This window comes from Phyllostomus hastatus, unplaced genomic scaffold (assembly GCF_019186645.2).
Source record: "Phyllostomus hastatus isolate PE091 unplaced genomic scaffold, TTU_PhHast_1.1 phas_scaffold_501, whole genome shotgun sequence".
NCBI classification, from domain to species: Eukaryota; Metazoa; Chordata; class Mammalia; order Chiroptera; family Phyllostomidae; genus Phyllostomus; species Phyllostomus hastatus.
The window spans coordinates 24,163,313-24,190,934 of NW_025334033.1; the positions used below are offsets into that span (position 1 = coordinate 24,163,313).

General features: G+C 35.5%; 1 protein-coding gene across 2 annotated transcripts; it reads right to left on the reverse strand.

Annotated features, from left to right (window-relative positions):
• Window positions 1-1,246: 1,246 nt before the first annotated feature.
• On the reverse strand, window positions 1,247-26,612 carry BNIP2 (BCL2 interacting protein 2). Of its 2 annotated transcripts, XM_045822426.1 has the most exons (11): window positions 26,414-26,612; window positions 17,546-17,652; window positions 16,699-16,766; window positions 16,091-16,267; window positions 14,266-14,442; window positions 11,327-11,429; window positions 10,518-10,649; window positions 9,305-9,391; window positions 9,086-9,184; window positions 8,282-8,317; window positions 1,247-5,838 (listed from the first exon to the last, which is right to left on the reverse strand). In XM_045822426.1, exons 2-11 carry the CDS (start codon window positions 17,593-17,595, stop codon window positions 5,787-5,789), a joined length of 981 nt encoding a protein of 326 aa, XP_045678382.1. In that variant the 5' UTR covers window positions 17,596-17,652; window positions 26,414-26,612; the 3' UTR covers window positions 1,247-5,786. The 2 variants fall into 2 exon arrangements, with proteins under 2 accessions (XP_045678382.1, XP_045678383.1); XM_045822427.1 differs by lacking the exon at window positions 8,282-8,317.
• Between the last annotated feature and the right edge of the window lie 1,010 nt (window positions 26,613-27,622).

The window sequence follows — 27,622 nt, forward strand, 5'->3', positions numbered from 1 at the left end:
TACTGTAAGATGCACGATTAGGAGAATGCAAGGCAGTCACATTTTATGCCCGAGGTGCGTTCAGGGTTACTGTGTTGAAGATCTTGCAATGCTAAATTGAAGACACATTCTGAAGAGTATAGTATTTATTTACCTTTCAAAATAGGGCTGCAATTCATTTCGCCTAGCAAGCTTGTGGTGTATGAATCAATAATTTTAATTTGTGAGAATTTATATTTAATATTTGCTCCTAACACAAGGTAAATACTTTTATATTTCGAGTTTACATAATCCCAGACGCTATCCTGTATTATAAAAGCAGCAGTGATGTGCACAGCTGTTTGTCATTATGTGACTGAATAGCGATTAAGGAGTAGATGCAAAACAAGTGCTACCTCTGAGGTCTTGTAAAAGCTAAACAGGTTCTCATTTATGCCATGTTTTCAGCTACTTATTGAGCTGCTTTCATTACTGGATTCCCCACTAACTAAAATAACTCTAAACTATGAAACATAAAGCTTGATTATACTTAAGACAATGTTTAATGGGGGAACTCTGTAAAACAGATGATTGTGTAACCACTATGCAGTACACCTAAGATTATAGCAAGTATTTAAGGTTGTATATAACGTGACACTATTGTTACATTATATACAACCATACCATTGTCATTAGGAAACTGGTCTGTTCTACCTGATAGGTCCTAATGCTAATTTATCTATTAATACATAATACAAAATAATGTTGAATGCAAACTGTAATTGAAAAGTAAAAAAATTCTTTTTCATTATAGAATCCCACTTGAGATGCAACCTAATGAGATCTTATTGTTATTTATAAAAGATCTTGGTTGGTGTGGCTCAGTGGATTGAGTGCTAGCCTGGGAACCAAAGGGTCGCTGGTTGATTCCCAGTGGGGCACATGCCTGAGTTGGAGGCCAGGTCCCCAGTAGGGGGTGTGTGAGAGGCAACCACATGTTGATGTTTCTCTCCCTCTCCCTCTCCCTAAAAATACATAATATCCTTAAAAAAAAAAGCTTAAAGAATCTTAATAAAATCTGGGAATTTATTTAAAACAAAAACAAGATAATGTTAAAATTAAACGGGTGAACTCTTCACCCCCCTGAACAATAGGAAGCAGCACCAGATTATAGAAAGAGAATCAAGAGTCAAGGTCTAAAACTATTTGAAAGACAAGATATCTCAGTGCAAAAATTTAGTAGCATAATGGAAGATAGAAAATAATGTGATAAAATGAGACAAAAACAAACTTTACAATTAATTTATTTAAATTCATTAACGTTGCAAAAATACGATATGCAACAGATCAGGACACAAGTTATTGTATTCCTAACATGTCAAAGGAAAATATTACATATCTAGTAAATCAAGACCAACTCTAGTATTTCTTATAGGGACCACATAAACATCTTGCACACACAGTCATCAGAACTCAATTCTCACACTGTAAAATGAAAGCACTAAATGAGGCAACATCATCTCAATAGTAGTAACGATCGCAGTACATTAATTTTGTCTAATGGCAACATGTGAACCAATGGTAAGAAAATATTTGAATTTTTGAAGTATTTATCAAAGTGTGATAGTATCAAACAAACTCTGAATTGTGTTCTATTTGAATGATGCCCCAAGGGCTGTGCAAGTCAGTGGCTGTGAACACCATCAATATTTACTAGCTAGGTGTATATAAAGAAACCATTTAAGGGATCTAATTTTAGAAAGCCTGTAATACAGAAAGTGCAGTGGTGTAGCTAGTTAATATTTTTTCCAAGTTCCTCCTTAGCCACACTGAATATGGAAACAAAATTTCAAAATGCAAATGTCTTATATTGTCTTATTAAGACAGAATCAGAAGCAAACAGCTTTCTTAATATAATTCTTTATTAATCTGAAAGCATTAAACCTTGATTTTCATCTGGTGTTTGATCTATTAAGTGCTTTATGTGAACTTTTCATAGCCTTTTAAAGTAGTTCTCAAAATATAAAAAATTAAGTAGATCTATCATATACAGTTACAACAAAGTAACAGTTCTGTTCAAATTTTAGTGTCACTCCTTACTGTTCAAAACATCACCTTATTTCAATTACCATTTAGAACTTTAAAGGAAAGTTACGCGAGGGACTCACCATTGATCTGACTCTAATTCACTCAGAATCTTGGGACAGGAAGAAGGGAGTAAAAAGCTCTGTAGGTTAATTCTTCTGAACTAAGAACATTGAGTAGATAATCTCCCACTTCCCTAACCCGCTGATTTTCCTATGCAAGTGTAAATTCTTGACTCTCTCACAGTGACTTAAATTACACAATTCCTGTTTTCTATGACGATAAATTCTAACAGAATACTTGGTCTAACTTGTAAGTATATTAATTTCTCTACCCATCCCATCCTTCTGAGATATGTGATCCATTTTGCAAAAATCTAAGTATGACAGGAAAAACATAGGCGTGAAAATAGAATGGGGCAGAAATCTCTATTTTCAGCCTATCCCCTCTGCCCTTCCGATTGAGCAATGTTAGCAATTTTTTACACATAACACAGGAAAAGGAAAGATGAAGCAATTGTCATGTTATATACAACCTTGCCTACCAGTCTCTTCAGGAAACTGGCCTGTTCTACTGGATATATCCTAATGCTAATTTATGTATCAACTGAAAAAATCTAAAAAGCTACTTCCTGCTTTAAACACTTTCAAATTCCCTGAGCACTCACATAAAAACAGCCAAACAATACTGCTACATAGTCATTTACAAAGTCTCTATCAAAAACCAGATCCCTTACCTTTTTAAATTTTGGAATTGCAGTTGAAGAAATTCTAGCTGCTAAAATACACTTGTCAATCAGCAAATTTCAGTATTCAGTTACTAAATAGTGATGTCTATTTTTGGAAGACTACATTAATATTTACCAACCACGAAGTATGAAAAAACCTAGTCCTAAACTTTAATTTGTGCACTATAATTGCCATCTGTTCAAACTTGCTTCCATATGAAGAGACAAAGAGCAGAGGAAAATATGAATTCTCATTATAGGTATTATCAGCCTTTCCCCCCTTCATATATTCTGCGTGTAGCCTACAGGTTTTCCTGCTGGATACAAAAAATGGTACCAACAGCTGCCATGCACAGTACTTAATGTAGCAGGGGCACATTTAGTGGCATTTAGATAACAGCTAACTCTTTACCTCTCTAGTTTTCTTTCTTTCCCTTGTTTTGTTCTCTTCCTTTCCAACTACCTGCTACTTGCTACTTAAGAGTACATTTCTTTATTATCTGCACCCCCCACCCAGCCCCAAGTTACAGACTTAAGCTTAAACTATGGGGTCAACATAGCATCTTTCCTTGGTGCTCCTTAGGAACATGTATAACCAAGCAGAACACAAATAACTGTTTGAGAAACTAATGACTAAAAAGAGGCACATAGAGCCCAAGTATAACAGACAAAAGTGAAAGGTACATCAAGTTAAATTGATGACCCCAGCAGAAAGATAATAGAAATACATGTACTTTGACCTCAATCCGTAGTGGAAAATTAAAATAGAATGATATGGGGGAAAATGTCACAGAGCTACAAATAAACTCAATAAATGCTTTCTTGTAACCTGCTAGTTATGATCTTAAGTCTTATAATTATGAAACATTTACTATGGGGCATGTCCCTATGGCAGATGCTGTTAAGGTGTAGGTTAGAGCAAGTATCCAGTGAATCTAGTGATTCACAGCATATCCCTCTCATTACATCCCACTGGTAGCACTGTTCCCTCTGAATTTTAATGTTCTAATGGAATACAGATTAATTCTACTTTTAAAAAATCTAGAAAAACCCGCCATATTTTGAAACAAGTTGTATCTGTAGTTAGGAACAAAGCTCTCAAAAGGAAAAGTAAATAAACACAATAAAGTGTTGAAATCGAAAAACTGGGGTACTTGATGTAGAGCAAAACCACCCATTTAATAAAGCTGAGCTAACTGAGCAAGATGAAGACTTAGATAAAAGGCTACTTAAAGTGCTCTACAAATACAGACTCTAATTACAATTAAATTCTTATTTAATTCATTCATTCACTCATAGTCCTCATATGGTGAGGTCAGAAGGAATGCCTAAGTTACTGTTAATTTACTTTTTCAGTACAAAGTGTTTCTAACACCTTAGCAAGCGATAATGGTTTGGACTTTATTCACTATGACATCAGTTCAGGATTTGCCTATAGCTGGATCCAAGTTAAGTCAGGAGGCCGCTGAGGAGTATCTCATCCTCCAGCATCTCCCATAATTGGACTTAAGTTAGCACGCCAAGTTGATGACTGAAGACAAGAAATAAAGAAAAATTCTCTTTTATAACAGAAACTTTACACTAAAAATGGCAATGCTAAAAGCCACATGTGTCTTCTTCAGTCTAGGATAGAATAAATCTTAAAAGCTGAGCTCTCATTCACTTTAATTTTGCTCTTCCAGGACACTCTTTTGTAAACTACCTTGTAAGAAGGGCTGGAATGTGGTATGACTGTCAAATAGGAGGGTACTAAGTTTATTGAATGTATACGAGTCACAGAAGTATATGACACAATATTAGACCAATCAGTTCTCTTAGGATGATTGTGTGGGCAAATTTATTTCTGTTTGGGGGCATAAGTACAATTTATTTCAACATAGAGTCAAGGTACTTATTAAGATAAACAAGGAGTTTATATGCTGTATCAAATGTGTCACCCAAAATAGTATAATACAATGATGCTCTAAGATCTAGAAAATAATGCACCACATCTGACTAGGTCAAACACCTATCAAGTTCAAATAACTGACAGGGGAGTATTTTGGTAAAGTGCCCATACTGAGAGCAGTTAATAAAGCAGTTCCTGTTTTCTATAGAAAAGTAATGACAACGAGTAACTCAACACATTCTCCGAACAGTACATTGCACTCACAGAGATTCAGGAGAGTGATACCCTGGACACAGCTTACTTCACATTAGTGAACAAATCAAAGATTTTTATAAAGGTTTGACTTTTGGCCAGAGAATAAAATGTCCCACATATGCATATATTCTTATATACCTCAATTCTTAGCCTCTTAAATTCTCTAGTTCTAAAACTGGCTTTTTAAACTGTCTTTAAGTTTAAAAAAGAAAAAGTGTGCAATGCACTTCTATCTGTGCTTCTGAATTAAGGAAAAATAAATTGTAAGTGATAAAGAAGATTAGGATGATACTAATCTACTCAGATTATGTACATGACCTTTGGGTATTCATGACGACCAGTTGAACTGTCCCTCACTTCATGAGACACTTTATTTTTTAAGTTAGCCAGGATATGTAGTTAACCATTTACAAAACACAAAAACTCCAACATGCACTTTACAAAATCATATTCTTATTTACCTGTACATTCTTCTACAAGACAGGTATACATAAAAAATATTGCTCAGAACATAAAAATATATATTATCTCTTTCCTTTACCAATTAGGCATATAAATATTTTACTGAAGAAGATGCATCGTTCGATAAACAAATGCAAAAACTGCTTTATATAAAGTGTGGTTCTCTGCTTTTAGCAATACAAAATATAAAATGATTACAATACATTAGCTAGTAAAGAGCTAAATTCAAGAGATTTGCAAACCAATACAGCAGTGAACAGTCCCTTATACAAAAGTCCACTGAGAAAAAAGTCAAGTCAATTTTTTAACAGGTTACATAAAAATCATGGCCAATAAATGCATTATAAATGCAAAAAAAGAGCATTGCTTCATCAGTACATTCTTCAGTCTTGTTTGGACTAGATGCCAAACTTACTGTTCACTTTTTGGTTCATCTTGTTTTCCATTAAGCTCTTGATCAACTCTGTTTAATGAAAAACAATATAGATAATAAAACACTAGCAACTGAATAATTTTCTTCTTAAAAGTAATGATTACTTTTAGCATAGAATATTATTCTGTTAAAAACAAAGCTTTGCCAAGAAGCAGACATAGTAAAAAGGTTACCAAACACTTCCAAAACAAGGAAAGATAATTTTTAAAGTCAAGACGACACTGACAAGAAATGTAACTGTTGTTTCTTTAAAAATTATAAAATACATACAAGTGCACATAAACTGTAAATTACAACAGGCATACTGAAATGGTGAATTGCAGCACAGGTGGGGCACGGATCTAACTGATAAAAGAGAGTGGCAAGAGAAGTAGTTCTCTCAAAAATGATTTTGTTAAGTGATACATTAAAATGCCCCTTACAGTCATGTGCCAGGTAACGATGTCAACGATGGACTTCATAGACCATGATGGCCCCACAAGGTTATAATGGAGCTACAATTCCTGTCACCCAGTAACAGTGTACTGTCGCAGCACAGTACGATACAGTAAGGTCCTAGGCCTTCACATTCACTCATGACTCACACTGATTCATTCACCCAGAGCAGCTTCTATCCTCCAGGCTCCAGGCATGGTAAGTGTCCTATAAAGTGTATCATTTTTTATCTTTTACAACATATTTTTATTGTAACTTTTCTATGTTTTGATAAACATTTACCATTGTTACAACTGCCTATAGTATGTACAGTATCAGTACAGCTATATGCTGTGCAGGTTTACAGCCTAGGAGTAACAGGCTATACCACATAGCCTAGGTATGTATAGGCTGTGCCATCCAGGTTTGTGTAAGTGCATGCTTAAGATGTTCACACAGTGATGAAATAGCCTAGCCACACATTTCTCAGAACTTATTCCATCATGAAGTGACGCATGACTGTCTGTCAACACTCAGTTTTGTACCCTCCTTCTCCTTAGTACTCATCATAGAGATGTCACCTTAAGTAAGCTCCCCCACATGTAGCCTGTTAACTTTTGGTTTTAAAAAACATACCCCTTTCTTTTAAAACTTGAATGTTATCATTTTCAAGCTAACAAGGATTTATTATTTTTTTAAGGCTAAACTCTGTGCAAAAACTAAGAAGTTTTTGCTTGAAAGATATGTAATGATTCCAATTAAGGTTAAATAAAAGTTAAAAAAAAAAGAAAAAAAAACAAAGAAAATATCAATAATAGTGGTAGGTTTCAAATAATACATTTATATAAAAAGTACAGTTCTACTTTTTTTCTGATAACTAAATTAATACTAAAAACTTTGTAAAAAGGCAGAGTACAGCAGATTTCATTAATGAAAGCAATTCATTTTGAAATCCATGAAGCAGCTGGCTTCAAAATATTCTACAATTAGATTATATTTTTAATTTCAGCCACTTGTCTGGCAAATGCACACCAATGCCTAGAAAGGAATGAGAAATTAGCAAGATCTAAAAATCACTGTCCGTATCTCTGTTAAAATGTTTGTTACATTGTAAAGTGTCATATAGAAAGGTAAAGCTATTAGTCTCTCACCTGGTCAACTGAATTCTTGCTCATCAACAGAGACAAAATATGTCCAAAGTTAAGAATGTTCCAATTCCAGTTACTTACAATTGGTTCCTTAAGAATGGTCAAAATGATAACTACATATAAATCTCTTACCCTACCTCTTAATAAAGACTGTATTAAACTGTATTACTAATTTGTCAATATTTTAAAAGTCCATTAACAAGTTAGATCCAAATCCTATACTTTAAAAAATTACTATGTAAAATGTAACTGTTTTAGACCCTTGCCTTTCATCTTCTATGCCAAGGTATTAATAGATAATAGTGTTATGCTCAAAGCAGAATTATTCAAAATTAAATATAAGATGGAAAGCAGAGTGTTTAACTATTAAATGGTACATTGAACTTTTAGGAATTTTGTCACATGTAGAATTTGACTGGTTAGCAGGCCATTTAAGCATATAGGAAATCAATGTTGGTTAGCCAAAGAATACATGCATTTTAAATATAATCATCAACCCCAGGGAAATAAAATAATTTCTTTAAAAAGTGCACAAATAGTTCAAAAGCACAAATTACAGATTTTAAAAATATGGCAAAAAAGACAAAGTCTTAAAAGTGATTGATTTTTTAAATAGTATTCTTAGTAATTTTTCTGGGTTTACCATCAGTATTTATACCAAAAAGGAGGGGGGATGGACTTATGTAGCCTTTAATTCCTAATTGGCATTATATGTGGTGTTAAAACAGTGAATCCAAGCCATGTTCAGCATCAGGTACTTTGGATTCACTCTGCACTTGGATTCTGGGGTATATTTATATTTATAAATGCCATTATCTTTGTCTACAAGCTAACCAAGCACTAAGGAAGAGTTAGTCTGTGCAGTGCAAATGGACTAGTCTAAATGCAACCCAGTCAAGGTGTGCATATACCTTTTTTGTTTCTTTTTTAACTTTTCTTCTTCATACCTTGGTAGGGAAGAGTTATTTCAGTAAATATACATGTTATCAAGATAATAATGCTCAAAAAACACTAAAAATGAAATTATTTAAGTTTGCAGGCAAAACTAAAAGTATTTCATAGAGTAACACGGAAAATCAAAACTGACTTAAAAATCTGACTTTGATACATTAAACAGACTAAAATTTCAGAATAACCACCCCCCTAAAAACAAAACAAAAAAACCCAAAACAAAAAAACCTTTTTTACATTATAGCACCGTGATACTCAAGTATTTATGTTGAAAACCTCTACCAAGCCCTTTTAAAATTTAGGTAGAAGGGAATTTGGTAAACTGAGTAAATTCCAGTCACTTGAAAGTTTTAAGGCTATGCTGATCTTCATAATATTTTGTTTCTCTAGTAATATCATTTAATGTCATGATGAGCTTTTAATCAAATTACTCAAATTACTTGGGGGAGCAGTATGTTCAAGTTTGGAGAATGTTCTTTAGTGCTGACCAATCAGGAAATCATCTCTTAGACTATAACCAGTCTGTACAAACATAAAGGAATCACAACCAGAAATAATTCTTCCTATTTCTTCAAATGACTGAAGAAAATGGTGACATATGGGGAAGGTGCTAGAAAATGGCTTTTTCTCCTTTTCCTTTGTTATAAAAACAAGAGAAGTTATAAGGTATAATATATGAAGCGAGAAAAAGTATTAAAAATATTTACCTCTTGCAATCAAAATATAAAGATCCAATACAATTAAAGAAATAAAACAAAACATACTGTTTTATGCATTCTGGTATGCCAACATATTCCATGGGGACAAGTTCCGCTAGTTCTGCCAGATTAAAGACGTATCTAATTTTTTGGCTGAATTTTGAGCTATGGAAGAAAATAAAAATAATTACCTTAATATTTTTGACCAACAGAACTGACAAGAAATTCATACAAGGAGTCTGTGTTTCTGCTTTTTCATAAAGTCAGTGGCATTCAGAACATTACCTAATAAATGGTCTTGTAACAGCCAGAAGTGTTCTGATAAACCAAGAGGGATGTACGATGATTAGAGATTTTAGGTTTTTCCGTAACCTAGAGTTGAAAAATAAAGAAAATTTTAAAAAGCTCTACAAATCCTAATGCTAAAGGTTAAGACATCAATGAGTATATGGAAATTTATACAAAAAAATTACTTGAAAACCCTTCACCCAAGAGTTCTCATTTAGATGTGATATTCCTTCAAAGACAAAAACAAACAAACAAACAAACAAACCACAAAACAAAACAGAACAAAAAAACCCCCACACTCTTGAATTCTGATGTTCCCTCCTACTGCTATGAAATGAACTTTACTTCATTTGGCTAAATCTATGTATAGCCTTTTGTTAAAATGTCTCCCAACATACATTCACTTGTCTCCAGGACTCTGTCAAATGTTTACATTTTTCAGGACTGGGAGGAAACTGGTACTAATTTCTTCAACACCATGAAGTTGGGAGTGGAAATCACCATAGTAACAGGCAGCATAAATTAGATCTTGTGCGTTCTTACAAAGTCTAAAATTTTATTAAAAATTAAAGGCATTATTTCAGACAACTTAAAGCAACCAAATAACTGTTTTATCATAGATATTTCACACTCAAAGTGATTGTTAAGGAGTTTTGTTTTTGTTTTTTAAATCACAAGAACTAGCCCATGTCATGGTTAGGTATGAAGAGAAACCTATTAAGGGTCTGAATGGATTAAACTAGTTTGAATTAGCTATGGTCAAATCAAACCAATGAGAGGATCAAAGTTTCTTCCATATTAGCATGGATGACTAAAGTCCAGGAGAATGCATTTCTAGAGCTCATTCCAAAGAAAGAGTACTACTAATTAAGCACCTTAACATAAAATGTTAACACTATAAATTGGGTAAAACTCAGAATGTAATAAAATAGAAAAGGTACTAAGTTTTCCATCTTTTCCCAAAATTTAAGTTACAGGAAAATATTCAATCTGTATAAATAAGGAAAAATAAAGTTTTATTATCAAAACTAATTTCCTTCATAACATTCTAAGATACTGTCTTGGGAAAACAGAAACTTTCTATGAAATTAATAAATGTAATTCAGAAAGTATGTAAATGGTACCTTTTAAGTGACAACAGAAAATAATGTATGATAATAAAGCCATTATATAAATTATTCAGACTAGCTTTCAACTTGTATTTTAGTACCTTCTATCAATTTGCTGATAGCATTTCCTGAGCCATCCCAGACTGGGCATTTTTCTTCGAGTTGTTGCACCATTTAAATAAACTATCATGTAGTTTTCTGCTACTAACAGCTCCAAAGTGCCAATAACATACCTAAAAAAACAAATTAAATTCTTAAATATATAGTTTTAGAACCAAACTAGGTTATCCAAATTATACAGTTCCCTTCCCTCCCCTTCAATGAAAAATTTAACACTTCATTAGTTGGGAAAATGATTATTTTAAGAGTTCTTTTCTTATCACTTACTTATAATTATATTGAGGTAGCATGGTTATCTTTTATAAATACATATTGAAATGTTTACACACAAAATAACATGGTATCTGGGATTTGCTTCAAAATTATAGTGGGAGAAGTATAAACTGTAGATAATTGATTGGTAATTGTGGAAGTGGGTGATTGGTACACAAAGATTCAATGTACTGCTCTCCACTTTTGTATGTATGAAATTTTTCAAAACAAAGTTTTAAAAAATCTCACTAACTTGAGAAATAGAGTGACTTCTTTATACTCAATGTATAATGTGTTCTCAAATGTAAAATAAAGAAGGTAAAACAGATATCTGAAATAACCCTTCCAGTTTTAAAATGACAATTTTTTTCTGCTGAGTTGGGAAATGGGTAAGTTTCATAATGTCAAAGAATAAGTACTTAAAAAGAACCAGAAATGGGATACTTATAATTTTTATCCAGCTAACCTTCACTTCCTTAAATTGGGCATCTAATTAACTCAGAATTCTGTCCAAACATTTCTGTGAAGATATACATACTTAAAAAGATTGTCCATCAGGTATCTGTAGTTAGGTTGACCACTTTCAGGCATAAAACAGACAGCAAACACAACAATGGCATTTAATCCATCCCCATAATATCCTGAAAAGAAACCAAAGATAAAATCACCAGTATGATTTTACTCTGAAGATTTTTCAGAGAACATCTGTATGGTTATTAAGAGTATTGTGGTTTACTTTCCACAAACTTCTGGATCAAAAAGGATTTTTTTTGAAAGATCTTCAAATTCCCTCCTGTCAAAAAGACAACACTAAAATTTGAAAAGGGTAGGCATAAACCCCAGAAACCGGGGTGCGGGGTTGGGATGGGAGTAAAAGACAGAAAACTGTACTTGAACAACAATTAAGCGCACCCCCCCCCCCCCCGCCCAGAAACCCACTTAACCAGCATAAGCAGAAAGCCAGACTTATTTTAATAAGTAGACAAACACAGTGATATAATCCAAGCAGACACAATATAACATTATATACAATAAAACATTCTTATGCAACTTAGGTTAAAGAGGATGCTTTTTAAAAAAGTTTTACATTCAACATTGCTCCGCATTTTGTAGATTTTAGGGTGTTAATACCTAAGAAAAGATTGTACCTCTGACATAATTCTAAGAAAAGCAGTGCTAAAAATGTGTATTTTTGAATTGTAATCTAGATATTAAGATGTACCCAGTAACAATATTTTTGTTTCACCTTTCATTTCTATTGCTTACAAACATGCATTAAAAAGTTTGAACATTCCAAGTACAGTAGAATCTTAACTACTTTTCTTGATCCCTAGTCATGAAACATATTTTGATAAATTCAACAGGATACGATGGCACTAATTATTTTCCTGTAAGAAAAATAAAGTATTATTTCTGAAGAATATTGTGTTTAAACCATGAAGTAGGTCTCAAAACCTACTTCCTATGAACTAGCTCAATTAATGCATCTGTAGACTTCCTGACCCAAGATTATCCTTTATTTTTCATCTGGATAAGATTAAATTAGGCAGAATAATGTAACTGCAGACATTCAAGTGGTTTGCTTTCAGATGAATGAAGACTACAGAAATAAGCAGGGGGGTAAATTTGGCAGAGAGTAAGTTAAATGGAAATAATTTTATGTGAAAAAACCCCATCAGCTTAACCCAGGTGGACCCCTGCCTGCAATAGGAGGATTTCAGGTAACATGACAAGGGTGAGTTGCATTTTGGCTACCACCAATTTTCTGGCACTATTTATACAAAGTGGAGGTAAATAAGCTTTTATATATAGCACATTCAGACTGACAGAAGTTACAATTGCACTTCATAGCTTTTCCTGACTTGTAGATTTCTTAAGGGACAAAGCCTTATATTTTTGTAGATTGTTCAAATATGCAAAGTACATGCTCCATAAAAATGTGGAATGAACTGGTTCTCTACTTTGTGGTAAAGATAAAATATTTGTTCAGGGTTTTAAGGTAAATTAAGAGCCATAGTTTAAAAAACCAGGTTTTACTTATATCCACAAGACTGTTCAAGAGTGTTCATGGCAGTTTTAACCGTAATAGCTCAAACTGGAAACAACTCACATGTCCACCAAAAGAAGAATGGATAAGCAAACTGTGGTTTACCCATGCAATGGAAAAACCACTAAGCAGGAAAAAGGAATGAACTATGGACACATACAACTACATGGATGAATCTTAAAAACATTATGCTTAGGAAAAGTAGACCAAAAAATATATACCATATGACTCCAGTGACACGAATTTGAAAACAGGCAAAACTAATCATGGGGTATGCATGAGAACAGTGGTTACTGGAGAGGCAGTCCTTGGGAGGGAGTATAGAGAACTTTCGGGGGCAATGACAATGCTCTACCTGTCTAGGGATGTAGGCTATATACAGGTATACATGGGTATTTATCAAAACTCGATGAACTGCACACTTAAGGTTAGAACATTTATAAGTGAAATAAAATAGGTCAGACAGAATAATAACAAATATAGTATTACTTATATGTGGAATCTAAAGAAGTCGAACCCACAGAAACAGAAACAGACAGAATGATGGTTACTACGGGCTGAGGGAAAAGGGGAAATGTGACAAAGAGCACAAACCTGCAGTTAGAAGATGAATACGTTTTGGGGAATCTAATATACGGCATGGTGACAACAGTTATTAATAATTCTGAATTCTGTACTTGAAAGTTGCTAAGAAAGTAGGTTCTTCTTAATTTTTTTTACTTCTCACTCCTCACATATCGACATGAGAGAGAAATGCTGACCGACCGGTTTCCTCTTGTGCATGCCCAGACCAGGGACCAAACCTACAACCTAGGCATGTGTTCTGACCTCGAATCAAACTTGCAACTACTTGGCCCACAGGACGATGCTTCAGCCAACGGAGCCATATTGGTCAGGGTAAGAAAGTAGATTTTAAATGTTCTTATCACAAAAAAGAAATGATGATTATGTGATCTGATGCAGGTGAGGTAAGGCTATGGTGGCAATCACTCTACAATATTTAAGTGTCTCATATCAACATGCTGCATACATCTTTAAACTTACAATACAATGTTACATGTCAATTATATCTCAGAGAAGCTGGAAAACTTTGCAAATGCTACAAAAATGGATTAAAACATTCCACTGCATGTAAATTATAAATGGCTAAAATGGGGAGAAAGTCTCAGTTTTGGAGGGTAGTGTCAAGAGGCAGGGTGGGAGGGACAGTTTTCACCGCACATTCTTAGACCTTTTGAAGTTGCTATGTGCATGTATTAATGATTTTAAATATTGACTTTTATCCTTTTACTTCAAATCTGTTATGTTTCTAAAATGGCATGATGTTTATTATGATTTCAAAATTATGTAATTTCTCAAGGGAGAGCTTCAAGCATTCAGTTTTCTGATATTGCATTAAAAAAATCTTAACGATTTTTGGTAATTCTTACCTCCATGACTGATAACCTTTTTATAGGGTTCAATTGCCTTCATATCAACCCTGTGGTCCTGTTCTCCAATTCTGAACATTCTCCAGCGTCGTCCATCTTCTTTTTCCTCTGCTGCTGTGTATTCGGTAATTGAGCCTTTTCTAATAACTTCAGTAGTTTTGGGTTTTGGAAGATCATCTATCAAAATAAGAAGTTTTGAATCCCAAATGGTTATTTACACCACAAAAATAAAATTACATGTTAACCACTTTGCTCTCTAATTAGAATGTTTGGAGAATGTTTCATTATACTTCCTGTGGAATTGAAAATATTTTTTCTGTAACAGAAGGAAAGGCTTGCTCTTGGTATGAAGTCATTTTATGTTTGGAAATCATGGTTCTTTAACTTTTTTTGTATTGCCTAATTCAGAAAGCACCTAATCACAGTACAAGGTATAATCCACAAGTTCAGAAAAGATAATTCATACAGTCATCAAAATCTTAGCACATTGGCCCTACAATGCCTTTCCCATTCTGTTTATAAGATTGTCCTTGACAGTTGTCAACACTGTAGGTTATTTAATTATCTAGGAGACGATCGTTTTTTTGTTGTTGTTGAGCACATAAATTATTCTCCAAATATTATAATACCAGTAGAAAGTGGTTAACTATTCAATAATTATTTCTCATTTGATCAATTTTAAGCATAAATTTATTGATAATATTTTGAAGTATACATGCAAAAGTATATTTTAAATTGACATTAGCCAAAGCATAGGCACCAATGATTAAGTGTAATTTGTATTTCAAGATTGCATTTTAGCTGATTTTTAATGATGTAATGATTTTCAAAATTTTAGTATCATAGTCCTTACCAAAAGATGGGGGGAGGGGGGACCTACTGCATGTTAGTTGTTTGTTTCCAAGATAAAGCTGTTAACGGAAAATATCCTTCCAGGAAATGACTACAGCAGCATTAAAGAAAGAAGAGACAAAACACATAGGCAGAAAACTTTCAGTATCTTTATAAAATATTGCTTATTCCTGGACTGCTTATTGAACCAGTAAAACAGGGAAGAAAAAAAAGGAACAAAAGATACAGCATATCAAGGATCTTACTCTTCACTGCAGATAACATACTTAGCACCAAACAGTGAAGTAAAAGTCACTTTAAAGATGGAATATATATATAAAGATTATTAACAGTACAAAGATACTGTAAACAACAATTATCTAATTAAAGAAAGCACGCGAAGCAAAACACATGCAAATTCCTTCGGATTCCCAATAACGAATGATGAGGTCCAGAAAGGTGGGGGCTAGAGCACACACCAATTCAAGCTGGCTGTTTACAGATGTGCACTATCAGGCAAACCTGTTTTAAAAAAATCACCCTAAAAAACTCCCACTCTGCAAATCCTTGACCACTTTCAGCACATTGCCTAAAGTATGTGCCTTTTCAAAGCTTGCTGATAAATTGAACATAAGAATATACCGTAGTTATCAAACAATATTTTGGGACAGACCATGAAAAAGCACAATTTTACGGCATTGGTCAATAAAGAAAAAAATAAAGCCACCGGTGTAATCTACTATAAATAATTTGAAAGCCATGGGAATATTTGGTGTTACCAGAATTTCACAATTTAGTAAAAAATACATGAACTTTATAAAGAATAATATTGCATTTCAACAAAATCCCTTAATCATTACTTTTAATTGGTTTCATGATCAAGCTTTAAGTCTTTAAAATTATCCTACTATGAGAATCCCATTACAAAAACATGTGTGTATAGAAAGACAAACATTCATTAACAAAGGTCAGATAAAAGCAACAGAACATTTACCTTCCCACTCAAACTCATTGCTGTTCTCCGACGGCGTGTCTAAGCCATCTAAATCGATCTCCCCACTTTCGTCCAAGTCATCTGACAGCACAGAGCCGTCACTAGGGTCCAGGGTCAGGCTAATGTCTGGAGCCATTAGTTTCTTTTTTACTTTATTTCCATTAACTTCTAGTGAGCCTGGAATGGGTAAACCAAGTAAAAAATGTATTAGAAGGAATGCTTAAATGCCCACTTCATCCTTAGGAAAAATAACATTAATTAAATACAATCCCAAAGCACTAATTTGCAACTCTGGGTTCTGATCACTACTGCTTCTACGTCATGGCAAGATAATGTCCCCCAACAAGGATGTGTCTGTTTACATAGAGGAAGATCTCACAGCCACCTCTGACCACTAAAAATGATCTCTCATCCCTACAGTGTAGAAAATCCAAGAATCCTCCAAAGTATTCCAAAATTTTTTTCCCCTCAACATTTGACTTATCCTTTGGCTCTCTATGATAGCACAACAGCTGAGCATTATTTTTTTCCTTGACAAAAAAAAAAAAAGTTTAAAAAATAGCACAAAGTCTATCATTTTACTGAAACTAAAAGTGTCAAGTACTTACCCGGATGACTCTCTGGTCCAGTTACAGCTAATATATCTGCTTCAATACTATCATCTTCTGGTAAAGGTCTAGAAGGCACAGACATACTATTTAATCGAGAAATTACATAATTTTTTTTTAAAGTTCTAAGCTCTATTAAAAATAGCTAATAGAAACAATATGTGGAAGACTGAATAAAGCAGTTTCTTAAGATTTAGTATTTTACAAACCACTTTTCCTTATGTAACTGCCCTTAAATATCACTATAAAACAAATATAAAAATTATAAACCTACAAAACAAACAGCAATTAGATGCATGAATTTAATGTGATATATGATACAATGTATGATGAAGCTAAACTGTTACTCACAATGGGAATACGGTAATGATAGCTACAATTCCTTTGAGTATTAGCATTTCCATTATTACTATTATCACCAAGTATTATGCAATGATGCAGTACTCCCACCAATCCTTTGCAACTTCGAAGAGACGTTACTGTGCACTATTTGGTTCTCTGACTCTGATGACGTGGTAACATCATTTAAATATAAGGTCTGCTAACTATCATGCTGTATGTCTTAAATTCAGAGTGATGTATGTCAATTATTTCTCAATAAAATTGGAACAAAAATCTGCCTTTGCTCTTTTTCTATCAACCTAACTGGTGCCAATATAATTGTAAATAAAAATGCCAATGTGTCAAGGTAGCTGGCCAGATGATCTAGGAAATCCTTGCTTATTTATGTAAGAAGTTTTTTCTTAACAGCAGAAAAGTAAGCCCAATATTCATTTAATAGGGGGCATCACAGTATAGAAATTTGAAGTTTTGTTCTAATCTGTTTTCATTTAAAAGCACTGCTCACATCGGAAAATCTTCATCTTGCCATTCTTCCTTAAGTTCCACACCTTCCATCCTCAGCTTGGACTCAATGTCAACTGCCAATTCCTGATAATCCAGAGAGCCAACGTCCTGTGAAAAGAGAAAAAAATTAGGTAACAATGTATTTTTCATTTTACTTTTTATCAGCTGAGAAGGTACAATAATCTTATACTTTAGATCATACCTCTAGCTTTAGCTCGATGGTCTGGTCATGAAATCAACTAATTTGGTTGCAACTACCATTTTAAAAACATTAGAACAAAAAACAGAATATATATGTGTGTGCGTGTGATTTAAAATGGGGGTGGGGCAAGGAATGAAAGTAAATAACTATGTTCTCTACTCTGGATCCATACTTTTTCTGTGGATAGAGGTTGATGCTAGAAACTGAACACTAGGAAATAGCATTTATGGTCTCATGATTCAGCAGAGCCAAGTGGTGTGCTATCATCTGTATTTCCTCTTCTGGTTTCAATAACCACAATTCCTGAGCCACTGTCCAGTAAATGAATTATGCTACATTTTGATTTGCTTCATATCTATACCAAGCTTTTCTCATTTGTAGTTCAGCATAAGTTTTCACAAACTGAACTTAGTAAATACTTTTGTTCATGCAACTACATGTTTTAACTTAAGCCATAAATTTTAGTTTTAGTTTTCCAAGGAAGAATGTGGGTTCCAAGATACTCATTTTGCAAAGTGTGGAACTTGAACACTGTTTTGGTTGATGGAATAAGAAACAGAGATTTAAATACAGAATAAAAAATAGAGATTTAAATGTATTATTTAAGAAGGCATACCCTGGCTGGTGTAACTCAGTGGATTGAGCGCGGGCTGTGAACCAAAGTGTCGCAGGTTCGATATCCAGCCAGGGTACGTGCCTGGGTTGCAGGCCATAACCCCCAGCAACCGCACATTGATGTTTCTCTCTCTATCTCCCTCCTTTCCCTCTCTAAAAATAAAATCTTTTTTAAAAAATATTTTATTTATAAAAAATAATAATTATTTTAATTATTATTAAAAATTTAAAATCTTTTTTAAAAAATATTTTATTTATTTTTATTTATTTTTAGAGAGGGAAGAGAGGGAGATAGAGAGAGAAACATCAATGTGCGGTTGCTGGGGGTTATGGCCTGCAACCCAGGCATGTACCCTGGCTGGGAACTGAACCTGGGACACTAAAAATAAATAAATAAAATCTTAAAAAAAAAAAAAAAAAAAGAAGAAGGCATGAACATCAACTGGTTAACAGTGCAACAAAAATTGACAACTTTGGGGGCAAGAGGTATAAATTAGTATTTAGTTCATTTACATTAGAGTAAGTTAACAGATGTCTAAAGTTATTTACTTAAAAAAGCAGTAAAACATATAGTATTTCTTAAGTGAGAAAGCAATACAAGATATCACTAGAAGTATTAAAAACAAAGTTAAAAGTAGTTTACACCAGAAGAAGAAAGAGCATGGGATGGGGAGAATGACTGATTCTTTTCATAGTAAATCTTTCCAAACTATTTGACTTAACACTGTGTATAAATAACTTTAAAAATAATTATCATATAAAACAAATGGTGCAAGCCATGCACATTCACTTAAACAATAGTTTTCTTCCAAAACAAAGACATGGTTGCTTTATGGGCTATGTCATTATAATAGATGCACAAAGTTATAAAGAAAAAGCATCAGGTTCTAGAACAATAAAATTATGGTGCACTGGAAATTTTCTAAAAAGATTTTATATGATGAACTATATTCATATCTCTGCCAAGGGTGGGAGGCTCTCTTCCCAGTTTGAATTTCTATTTATGCTCAAGGGAAGGCTTCAAACATTCTCAAAAGCTTTAAATTGTTGAGGACTCAACTGTTAATAAGGAAAAATGGTAAATGCTGTCTTTCATCAACAAATCTGCTTCAAAAAGTTAATTTATATATAGGAGAAAGGCATTTTTAATTCTCTGGTAAAACAGTGAGCCATGCAATTTTGAAAAATTAACTAAAAACACTTAAAGTACAATAATCTTGATATATTTCACAGCTTCTCTGTTTCTAATATATAGCCTACACTTTAAAATAATTAGCATACATCTTCACTGATCACTTCATAGGTTGTTCTCTGATAGCAACTCTTCCTCTCTGTAGAGAGGAAAATAAAAAAAAGGGATACCTATGTTAACACGCAGCCTCCTCTACTTAGAATACAGTACTAGTAAACAAACCAACCCAAAATTATGGCCCCAAAGCCCCAACATTCAATACTTATTACTCTAATTATGCTCATGTGAGATGGAAACATTCTGTTATTAAAGGCTGAAAACTGAATCTCTTCCAAAATTTTAATTTACTACACTTCTCAACATTTTCTTTTTTAATATTTATTGAATTTATTTGATACTGTAACATGAACTAATATATTTCCCTAAACTCAATAATCAGAAAGCTTTCTATTGTCTCTTTTTACTAGGTGTTTGGAAAATATCAGGATGTTCTGGGCATCTTTCTTAAATATCCCACATACTCAGAAAAATATTTAATATTTCAAAAATAAAAGCAGTAACTCAAAGTTGCTACCACTATATCCCCAATACCCAGCACAATGCATGGCAAAGAACAGGCCTGTAAATATTAGCAAAATGAGTAAATATTTAATTGTAAGGCATGACACTGGATAGGAAGCCTATGTTTTGCTCAACCTCTTAGGCTTATTTTTCAATTTTTTAGAAATTAAATTTATGGGAGTGACACTGGTTTAATAAGATCATATGTTTGAAGTATACATTTCCATGATACATAATCTGTATATTGCACTGTGTGCCACCAGCCAAAGTCAAATCATTTCTGTCACCATATATTTGGTCCCTTTTACCCTAAACCACCCCCTCCCTCTGGTAACCACCATACTGTTGTCTCTGTTCATGAGCTTCAGTTTTATATCCTACAAACGTAAAATCATATGATTTTTAGCTTTTTCTCACTGACTTATTTTGTCCAGCGTAATATTCTCAAGGTCCATCCATGTTGTCAGAAATGGGAGTATTTTACCTTTTCTCATGGCTGGGCAGTATTCCATAGTACATTATGTACAACATCATTTTTACCCAATCCTCTATCAAAGGACACTTTGTCTCCATGTCTTGGCCACTGTGAATAATGCTGCAATGAACATAGGGGTGCATATAATTTTGTGAAGAAATGTTTTTTTGAGTTTTTAGGGGCAGATACCCAGAATAAGGATTACTGTGTCATATGGTAACTCTATTCTTAATTTTTTTAGGAACTGCCATACCGTTTTTCATAGTGGCTATACCAGTTTGCATTTCTACCAGCAGTGAATGAGGATTCCCTTTTCCTCCACAACCCCTCCAACAATTGTTATTGTCTTATTGATAACAGCCATTCTAACAGGTGTGAAGTGGCATCTCATTGTGGTTTTGATTTACATTTCCCTAACAGTAGTGAAGTTGAGCATCTTTTCATATCTGTGGCCATTTGCATGTCTTCTTGGGAGAAATGTTTATTCAGCCCATTCACTCAATGTTTACTTTAATATCATATTGAAATCATGCGATGTTAACACATCACAGTGCATAAACATGGATATTTAGTTTGGGGATAATTAAATAAGCTAGTTAGGACTCCCGGCTAAGATGGAGGCATAGGCAGATACACTTTGCCTCCCTGCACAACCAAAAGAAGGACAAACAACAAACTCGAAAACAAAACAAAATAAATAGCCAGAACTGCCAGAAAATCGAACTGTACGGAAGCCCAACAACCAAGGAGTTAAAGAAGAAACAGACTGGTAGGAGGGGCAGAGATGGGCAGCTGGGGCAGAGGGTACTATCAGCAAGGTGGTGGCTAGAGGACTGGGGCAGGCGGAGCAGCGACTGGTGGACCGGGAGGTCCCACATTTGTGTTCGGATAGACCGGAAGGAGCAACTGGGGAGCGAGACAGTGCAACCCAGGGTTCCAGTGTGGGGAAATAAAGCCTCAAAACCTCTGGCTGTAAACACCTGTGGGGGTTGCAGCAGTGGGAACAACTCCCAACCTTACGGGAGACTTCCTTGGAGAGACCCACAGAGCCCTAGAATGTACACAAACCCACCCACCTGGGAATCAGCACCAGAAGGGCCCAGTCTGCTTGTGGGTAGTTAGGGAAGTGACTGAAAGCCAGCCAAGAGCCAAGCAAGCAGCATTGTTCCCTCTCTGACCTCCGCCCCCACATATAGCACTACAACGCAGCCAAGTGGGTTGCCCTGCCTTGGCAAATACTTAAGGCTCCGCCCCTTACTATGTAACAGGCACGCCGAGAAAAAAACAATATGGCCCAAATGAGAGAACAGATCAAAACTCCAAAAATAGAACTAAGTGATAAAGGGATAGTCAATCAGATACAGAGCTCAAAACACCCTATAATCAGGATGCTCACAGAAATGGTTGAGTATGGTTGCAAAATAGGGGAAAAAGTGAAGGCTATGAAAAATGAAATAAAGGAAAATGTACAGGGAATGAACAGTGATGGGAAGGAAACTGGGACTCAAATCAATGATTTGGACCAGAAAGAAGACAAACATTCAACCAGAACACAATGAAGAAACAAGAATTCAAAAAAATGAGGACAGGCTTAGGAACCTCCAGGACACCTTTACACGTTCCAACATCTGAATCATAGGGGTGTCAGAAGGGGAAGAGGAGCAACAAACTGAAAATTTATTTGAACAAATAATGAAGGAGACCTTCCCCAATCTGGCAAAGGAAATAGACTTCCAGGAAGTCCAGGATGCTCAGAGTCCCAAAGAAGTTGGACCCAAGGAAGCATGCACCAAGGCACATTATAACTAAATTACTCAAGATGAAAGATAAGGAGAGAATCTTAAAAGCAGCAAGAGAAAAGGAGATAGTTACCTACAAAGTAGTTCCCATAAGACTATTGGCTGATTTCTCAAAACAAACCTTGCAGGCTAAGAAAGGGGCTGGAAAGAAGTATTCAGGGTCATGAAAGGCAAGGACCTACATCCAAAATTACTCTATCCAGCAAAGCTATCACAGAATGGAGGGGCAGATAAAGTGCTTCCCAGATAAGGTCAAGTTAAAGGAGTTTATCATCACCAAGCCCTTATTACATGAAATGTTAATGGAACTCACCTAAGAAAAAATGATAAAAAATATGAACAGTAAAATGACAACAAACTCACAACTATCAACAACTGAACCTAAAAACCAAAACCAAAACCAAAAACAAACTAAGCAAACAACTAGAACAGGAACAGAATCACAGAAATGGAGATCACATAGAAGGTTATTAGCTGGGGAGGGGGGAAGGGTGGGGGAAGGGTAGAATGGGGGAAAAGGTACAGGGCAAAAAAAAAGCATAAATGGTAGGTACACAATAGATAGGGGGAATTTAAGGATAGTATGGGAAATGGAGAAGCCAAAGAACTTATATGTATGACCCATGGACATGAACTAAGGTGGGTGAATGCTGGTGGGAGGGGTGGTGTAAGGTGGAGGGGATAAAAAGGGGAGGGAAAAACGGGACAACTGTAAAGCATAATCAATAAAATATATTAAAAAATAAAATATCCCACCAGCCAGTTAAACAAAACCTAGAAGTAAAGATAAAGATAGATTCACCATCTCATCACAGACTTTAGAAGAAAAGTACATTAGTTAGATAAAAACAGTTGAAACAACACAAAGAGTACTGTTCTTGGAAGCACTTTATCATTAGCAGCTCTAAGAACAGGGAACAAACAAGAAAGAAGCAATATAAGCACAAGTGCTTTGAAGGAAACCAGGATATTGCTGACTTACAAGTTAACTGTGGATGTTTCCCATTTTTTGTTCATAGACTTTGTAAATCAGAATGAGGAAATAACACTTTAAGATAATCTTTGTTAAAATAACCTGATTTCTCAACAGACTTGTGGTGGTTGTGGCACATCACTACTTATGCCAGTTATGAGTGGGGGTCACAGAGATAAATGTAAAATAGCTGTTCATCTTAGTGAAGTTAAAAATCAAGGAGATAATGGGTTTCCTCCTGACACAGCTTCACAACAAAGAAAGGGATTTCCCCATGCAGCTTAGCAATATAAAGCAAAATTAAATATTAACCATTATGGAGCTTAACAATGCTGCTGGCATAGGTGTCAGTAACCACATCTATGCCAAAAACAATTACAGTTGGCAAAAAGAAGCCTGGGCAAGCTTTTCACTTCCCCATTTAAGTGAAAGGGATTCATTCTAAATATTTATGTTTGCTTTCTCCTAGGGGGTTGGCAACACTGTCAGCACTACAGAAAAATAATTTAGGCCATCTTATGTCACTAAGCACCTCTGGAAAAATGTTATATGCTTTCTGGTCATTGCTTTCTTGAAAGCAAGGACACAATGTCACTTCACACCTGTTAGAGTGGCTATTATTAAAAAGACAAGAAATAACAAGTACTGGAGAAGATGTAGAGAAAAAAGAACCCTTGCACACTATTGGTACGAATGTAAACTGGTGCAGCCACCGTGGAAAACCGTATAAAAGTTGCTTAAAAATTTTTAAAAAAGGACAATCTTCCCATTTGCAACAACATGAATGGATTGTGTGGGCATTATGCCAAGTGAAATAACTCAGACAAAGAAAGATAAATACTGTATGACCTCACATACATGTGGAATCTAAAAAGCAACAAAAACACCCCCCCAAAACAAAAAATCAATACTGAGCTCACAGATACAGAGAACAGACTGGTGGTTGCCAAAGGTGAGGCAGGGGGTGGGGATGGGGTAGTGGGCAAAATGAGTAAAGGGGATCAAAAGGTACAAATTTTGATTATAAAATAAGTCCTGAGGATATAATATACAACATGGTGAATATAAATAATAATACTGTATTATATATTTGTAAGTTGCTAAGAGAGATCTTAAAAGTTCTTATCACAAGAAAAAAGTTATCAACTATGTACGGTGATAGATATTAACTAGACTTAATTGTGGTCATCATTTCACATTGTATACAATTATCAAATCATGTTGTACACCTGAAACTAATGCTTTACGTCAATTATACGTCCATTAAAACAAAGAATGAAATGAGAAAGTCTATGAGAAATGTTAACACAAAATTCCAGAAAAATTACAATGGTGCTGACTTTTCTCAAAATCGTGAAGATAAAGCAAAGGATAATATATCCCATCTATAAAAGGCACATTTATTAAATTACGGTAAGCAGACCATACTGGACACGCTGAGACCTTTAAAATGATTAAGTCTAATAACTAATCTCTAACACTTTGTTGTAGTTATAGTTATTGTAACTTTGGAATATTACTATCATCTTATTATTACTAGTATTCTGCTTTATAGGATATTTTTCAATCCACTTTGATTGAAAGACATTTTTCAGTCCACTGCCAGCCAAAGTTAATTTATCAGATTTGGCTAAATATACTACTTCCTTTCTTGGATGCCTTCCTTCCTCACTGCTCCTTCTACCAGCATTACTCCACATGGAATGAACAGAATTGCATTCCCAAAGAGTGCTTTTCACATTTACTAACCACATGCACATTCATCGTTTCATATGTTGCAACCAACAATTTTGTCTGGTATAAAACACTGGTGTTATTATCCTCTTTTATCTTATATACAAGGCAAATGAAACTACATCCTGATTTCCAGACCCAGACTATTTCCAATACAGCAAGTGTCTCCAGTTCACTGGCAACTTAATACAGACTAAGCCTGTAATGCCAGATTTGGTTACACTTAGCTTCAAAAGTCCTGTAATGCCTAGTGACTTATGATGATCTAGTTCAAGTACCACGTTTGCAGAAGTGGACCTGTAATACTTCCTGTCTAAACCCCAACAATATCAGACTGCAATAGAGAAGATTATGCAGACTAAGAAGTAGAGCTTAGAGAAAACGTAAAATGGTAAGAAATAAGAAGGCGTGTAAGGACATCAAGAAAATATACAGGTGACTACACTAGGTAATTTCAGTTATAATTTTGAGGGATCTTATCACTTACAAACTGCGGAATTACAGAATATTAGAGAAAGAGTATGTTTAATCAAGAAAATTAAGAAATTAAGCATTAGGATAATTAGAGATCCCAATAAAGAAAGCTGAGAACGAAAACGCAACGCTAAAATGCAATCGCACACGACTACCCAGATGAACACGATAAAAGCTGGGCTCTCAAAGAGCTCCTGGGACAAACAAGGGAAGTTTCAAAGTAACGTAATAGAACTAAACAAAGTTTTTATTTAACATGAGCTGATCTGGTGGTAGATCTCCAGTGGCATCAGATGCAACCAGGAAACCGAAACCATTTTTTGCTAGATATTTAGGAACAAGATAGTGTCTGAATCCACGCAGGAACCCGGCTTTTCAAGTAGGAAGGTCTATTAAAACCCTGATTACAAATGCTGCTCTCGAGTTTATTCTCCGAGGATAGGAGCACATTATAAGTCTAAATGTCTTTGTTCTGCAATGGGACAGACGCTGGGCATAAACAGGGGACCAACATGTCCCAGGCACCGCATCCAGACCGAGGTGTGTGCAGGGGGGCACAGAACAGGGAAGGTTCCATCCGGAGCACAACCACCACAAACGGAAAAGCAGGTGGTGGGGGTAAGGATGGCAACTGCAAACAGGAGCCGAGCCAAGGGCGGGGGCCTACGCTGGGCGGGGATCCGGGAAGCGCCTCCCGGGCAGGTTCTATTGCGCCCCCTACAAAGGATCACGCTCTGGGCTGCCTCTCTCTGGCCCTCACGAGGCACGCGCCCCTCAGACGGCCATCCCCAGGCTCGTTCTCAGCTGGGACCCGCCGTGCTCAGCCTTCCCGGGCCTCACTCACCCCGGAGGAAGCCTTGGCCCCCTCGTCTTCTTCGCCCCTCCAGGCCGGCGACGTGGAGCTGACGGCCAGGTCGCAGAAGGTAGCGCCGAGCGGAGCCCGCTCCCCTCGGACGGCAGTGGAGACCCAAGCCCAAGTACCCCGCTCACGGCTGCAGCTGTAGGAGCAGCAGCGCGGCTGACCCGGATGCAGAGAGCTGCCCCAGAGGAAGTGACTATATGCCGACCTTCTGCAGGCGCGGCAGCCGGCGGAGGCGTGGCGTTTTCTGGAAACCCTAGAGTCCTTCTCTCCGCCCTCTCAAGCACTACCGCCTGCGCGTGCGCCGCGCGGGAGGCTTCTCTCCCTCTAGGGTTGGTCAGTTGGCCTGGCGAGTCCTGCTGGCACCTTTTTGGGGGTTTCTTTGTGGCTGCGGGCGCATCCTCAACATGCGCTGGGACGCAGGCTAGCGTTTCAAACAGCCACTTTTACGTTATTTATGTTGGCATTGATCGCTGCAGTAATTGTATATTGTAACATGGATAAAATGAAGGGAGGAAAAGTATTATCTGAGGCCTCGTTATGGGGAACTAGAACTCAGAAGAATCCAGAGTTTGGTAAACTCGAGGGCGAACAGCTTTACAACAGTAAAGAAAATTCTTAAACTACGTAGGAAGCGATCGATTTATTATTTTTTAAAATTTCCAATTAATTGTGAACAATGCTTTGGTAAGATAAAAATATGACAAATATTTTTTCATTACAGCCAGTAGCCATCAATTACCTGTAAAATATCCATCAGGGTTGCTGAATCCTTATTCTCAACTTCTGTGCTATTCTTGAGGTAGACAAAGCAACAAACACTTCTCTGAAGGGCCCAGGTTTGTGGGTCATACTTTGAATAGCAATCCTGCCCTACAGCTTCAAGGAAGTAAGATTGATTTGGAGAACATCATAGTCCTTCTCAGAAATGTTACTAAACTGAAAAGGGCAAAAATTTAAATCATTGATCCAAAATGCAGCTTCCCAGTATACATTGTTTTCACATTTACTCACTATTGGTATGTTAAACTTTCTGTGTCACATTGATAAAATGGAGGAGAAAATTGTACTGTTTTGCATATACACAACTGTAAACCTACTTTTGCCCACATTGTATATTAGAACAGTGCTTGGCACATTGTAATCATATATGTGTTATGTATTATTATCTGCTTCCTATTCTAGAAATTTTGT

What these genes read in the sequence shown, in the direction of transcription:
- BNIP2 (XM_045822426.1), bottom strand. Translation starts at nt 17,595, where the DNA reads ATGGAAGGTGTGGAACTTAAGGAAGAATGGCAAGATGAAGATTTTCCG. An exon ending in CTGATGGACAATCTTTTTAA is followed by an intron (nt 10,650 to 11,326) that starts GTATGTATATCT and finishes TTGTTTTTTTAG; the next exon opens with GTATGTTATTGGCACTTTGG. An exon ending in TATCAGCAAATTGATAGAAG is followed by an intron (nt 9,392 to 10,517) that starts GTACTAAAATAC and finishes TTTCAACTCTAG; the next exon opens with GTTACGGAAAAACCTAAAAT.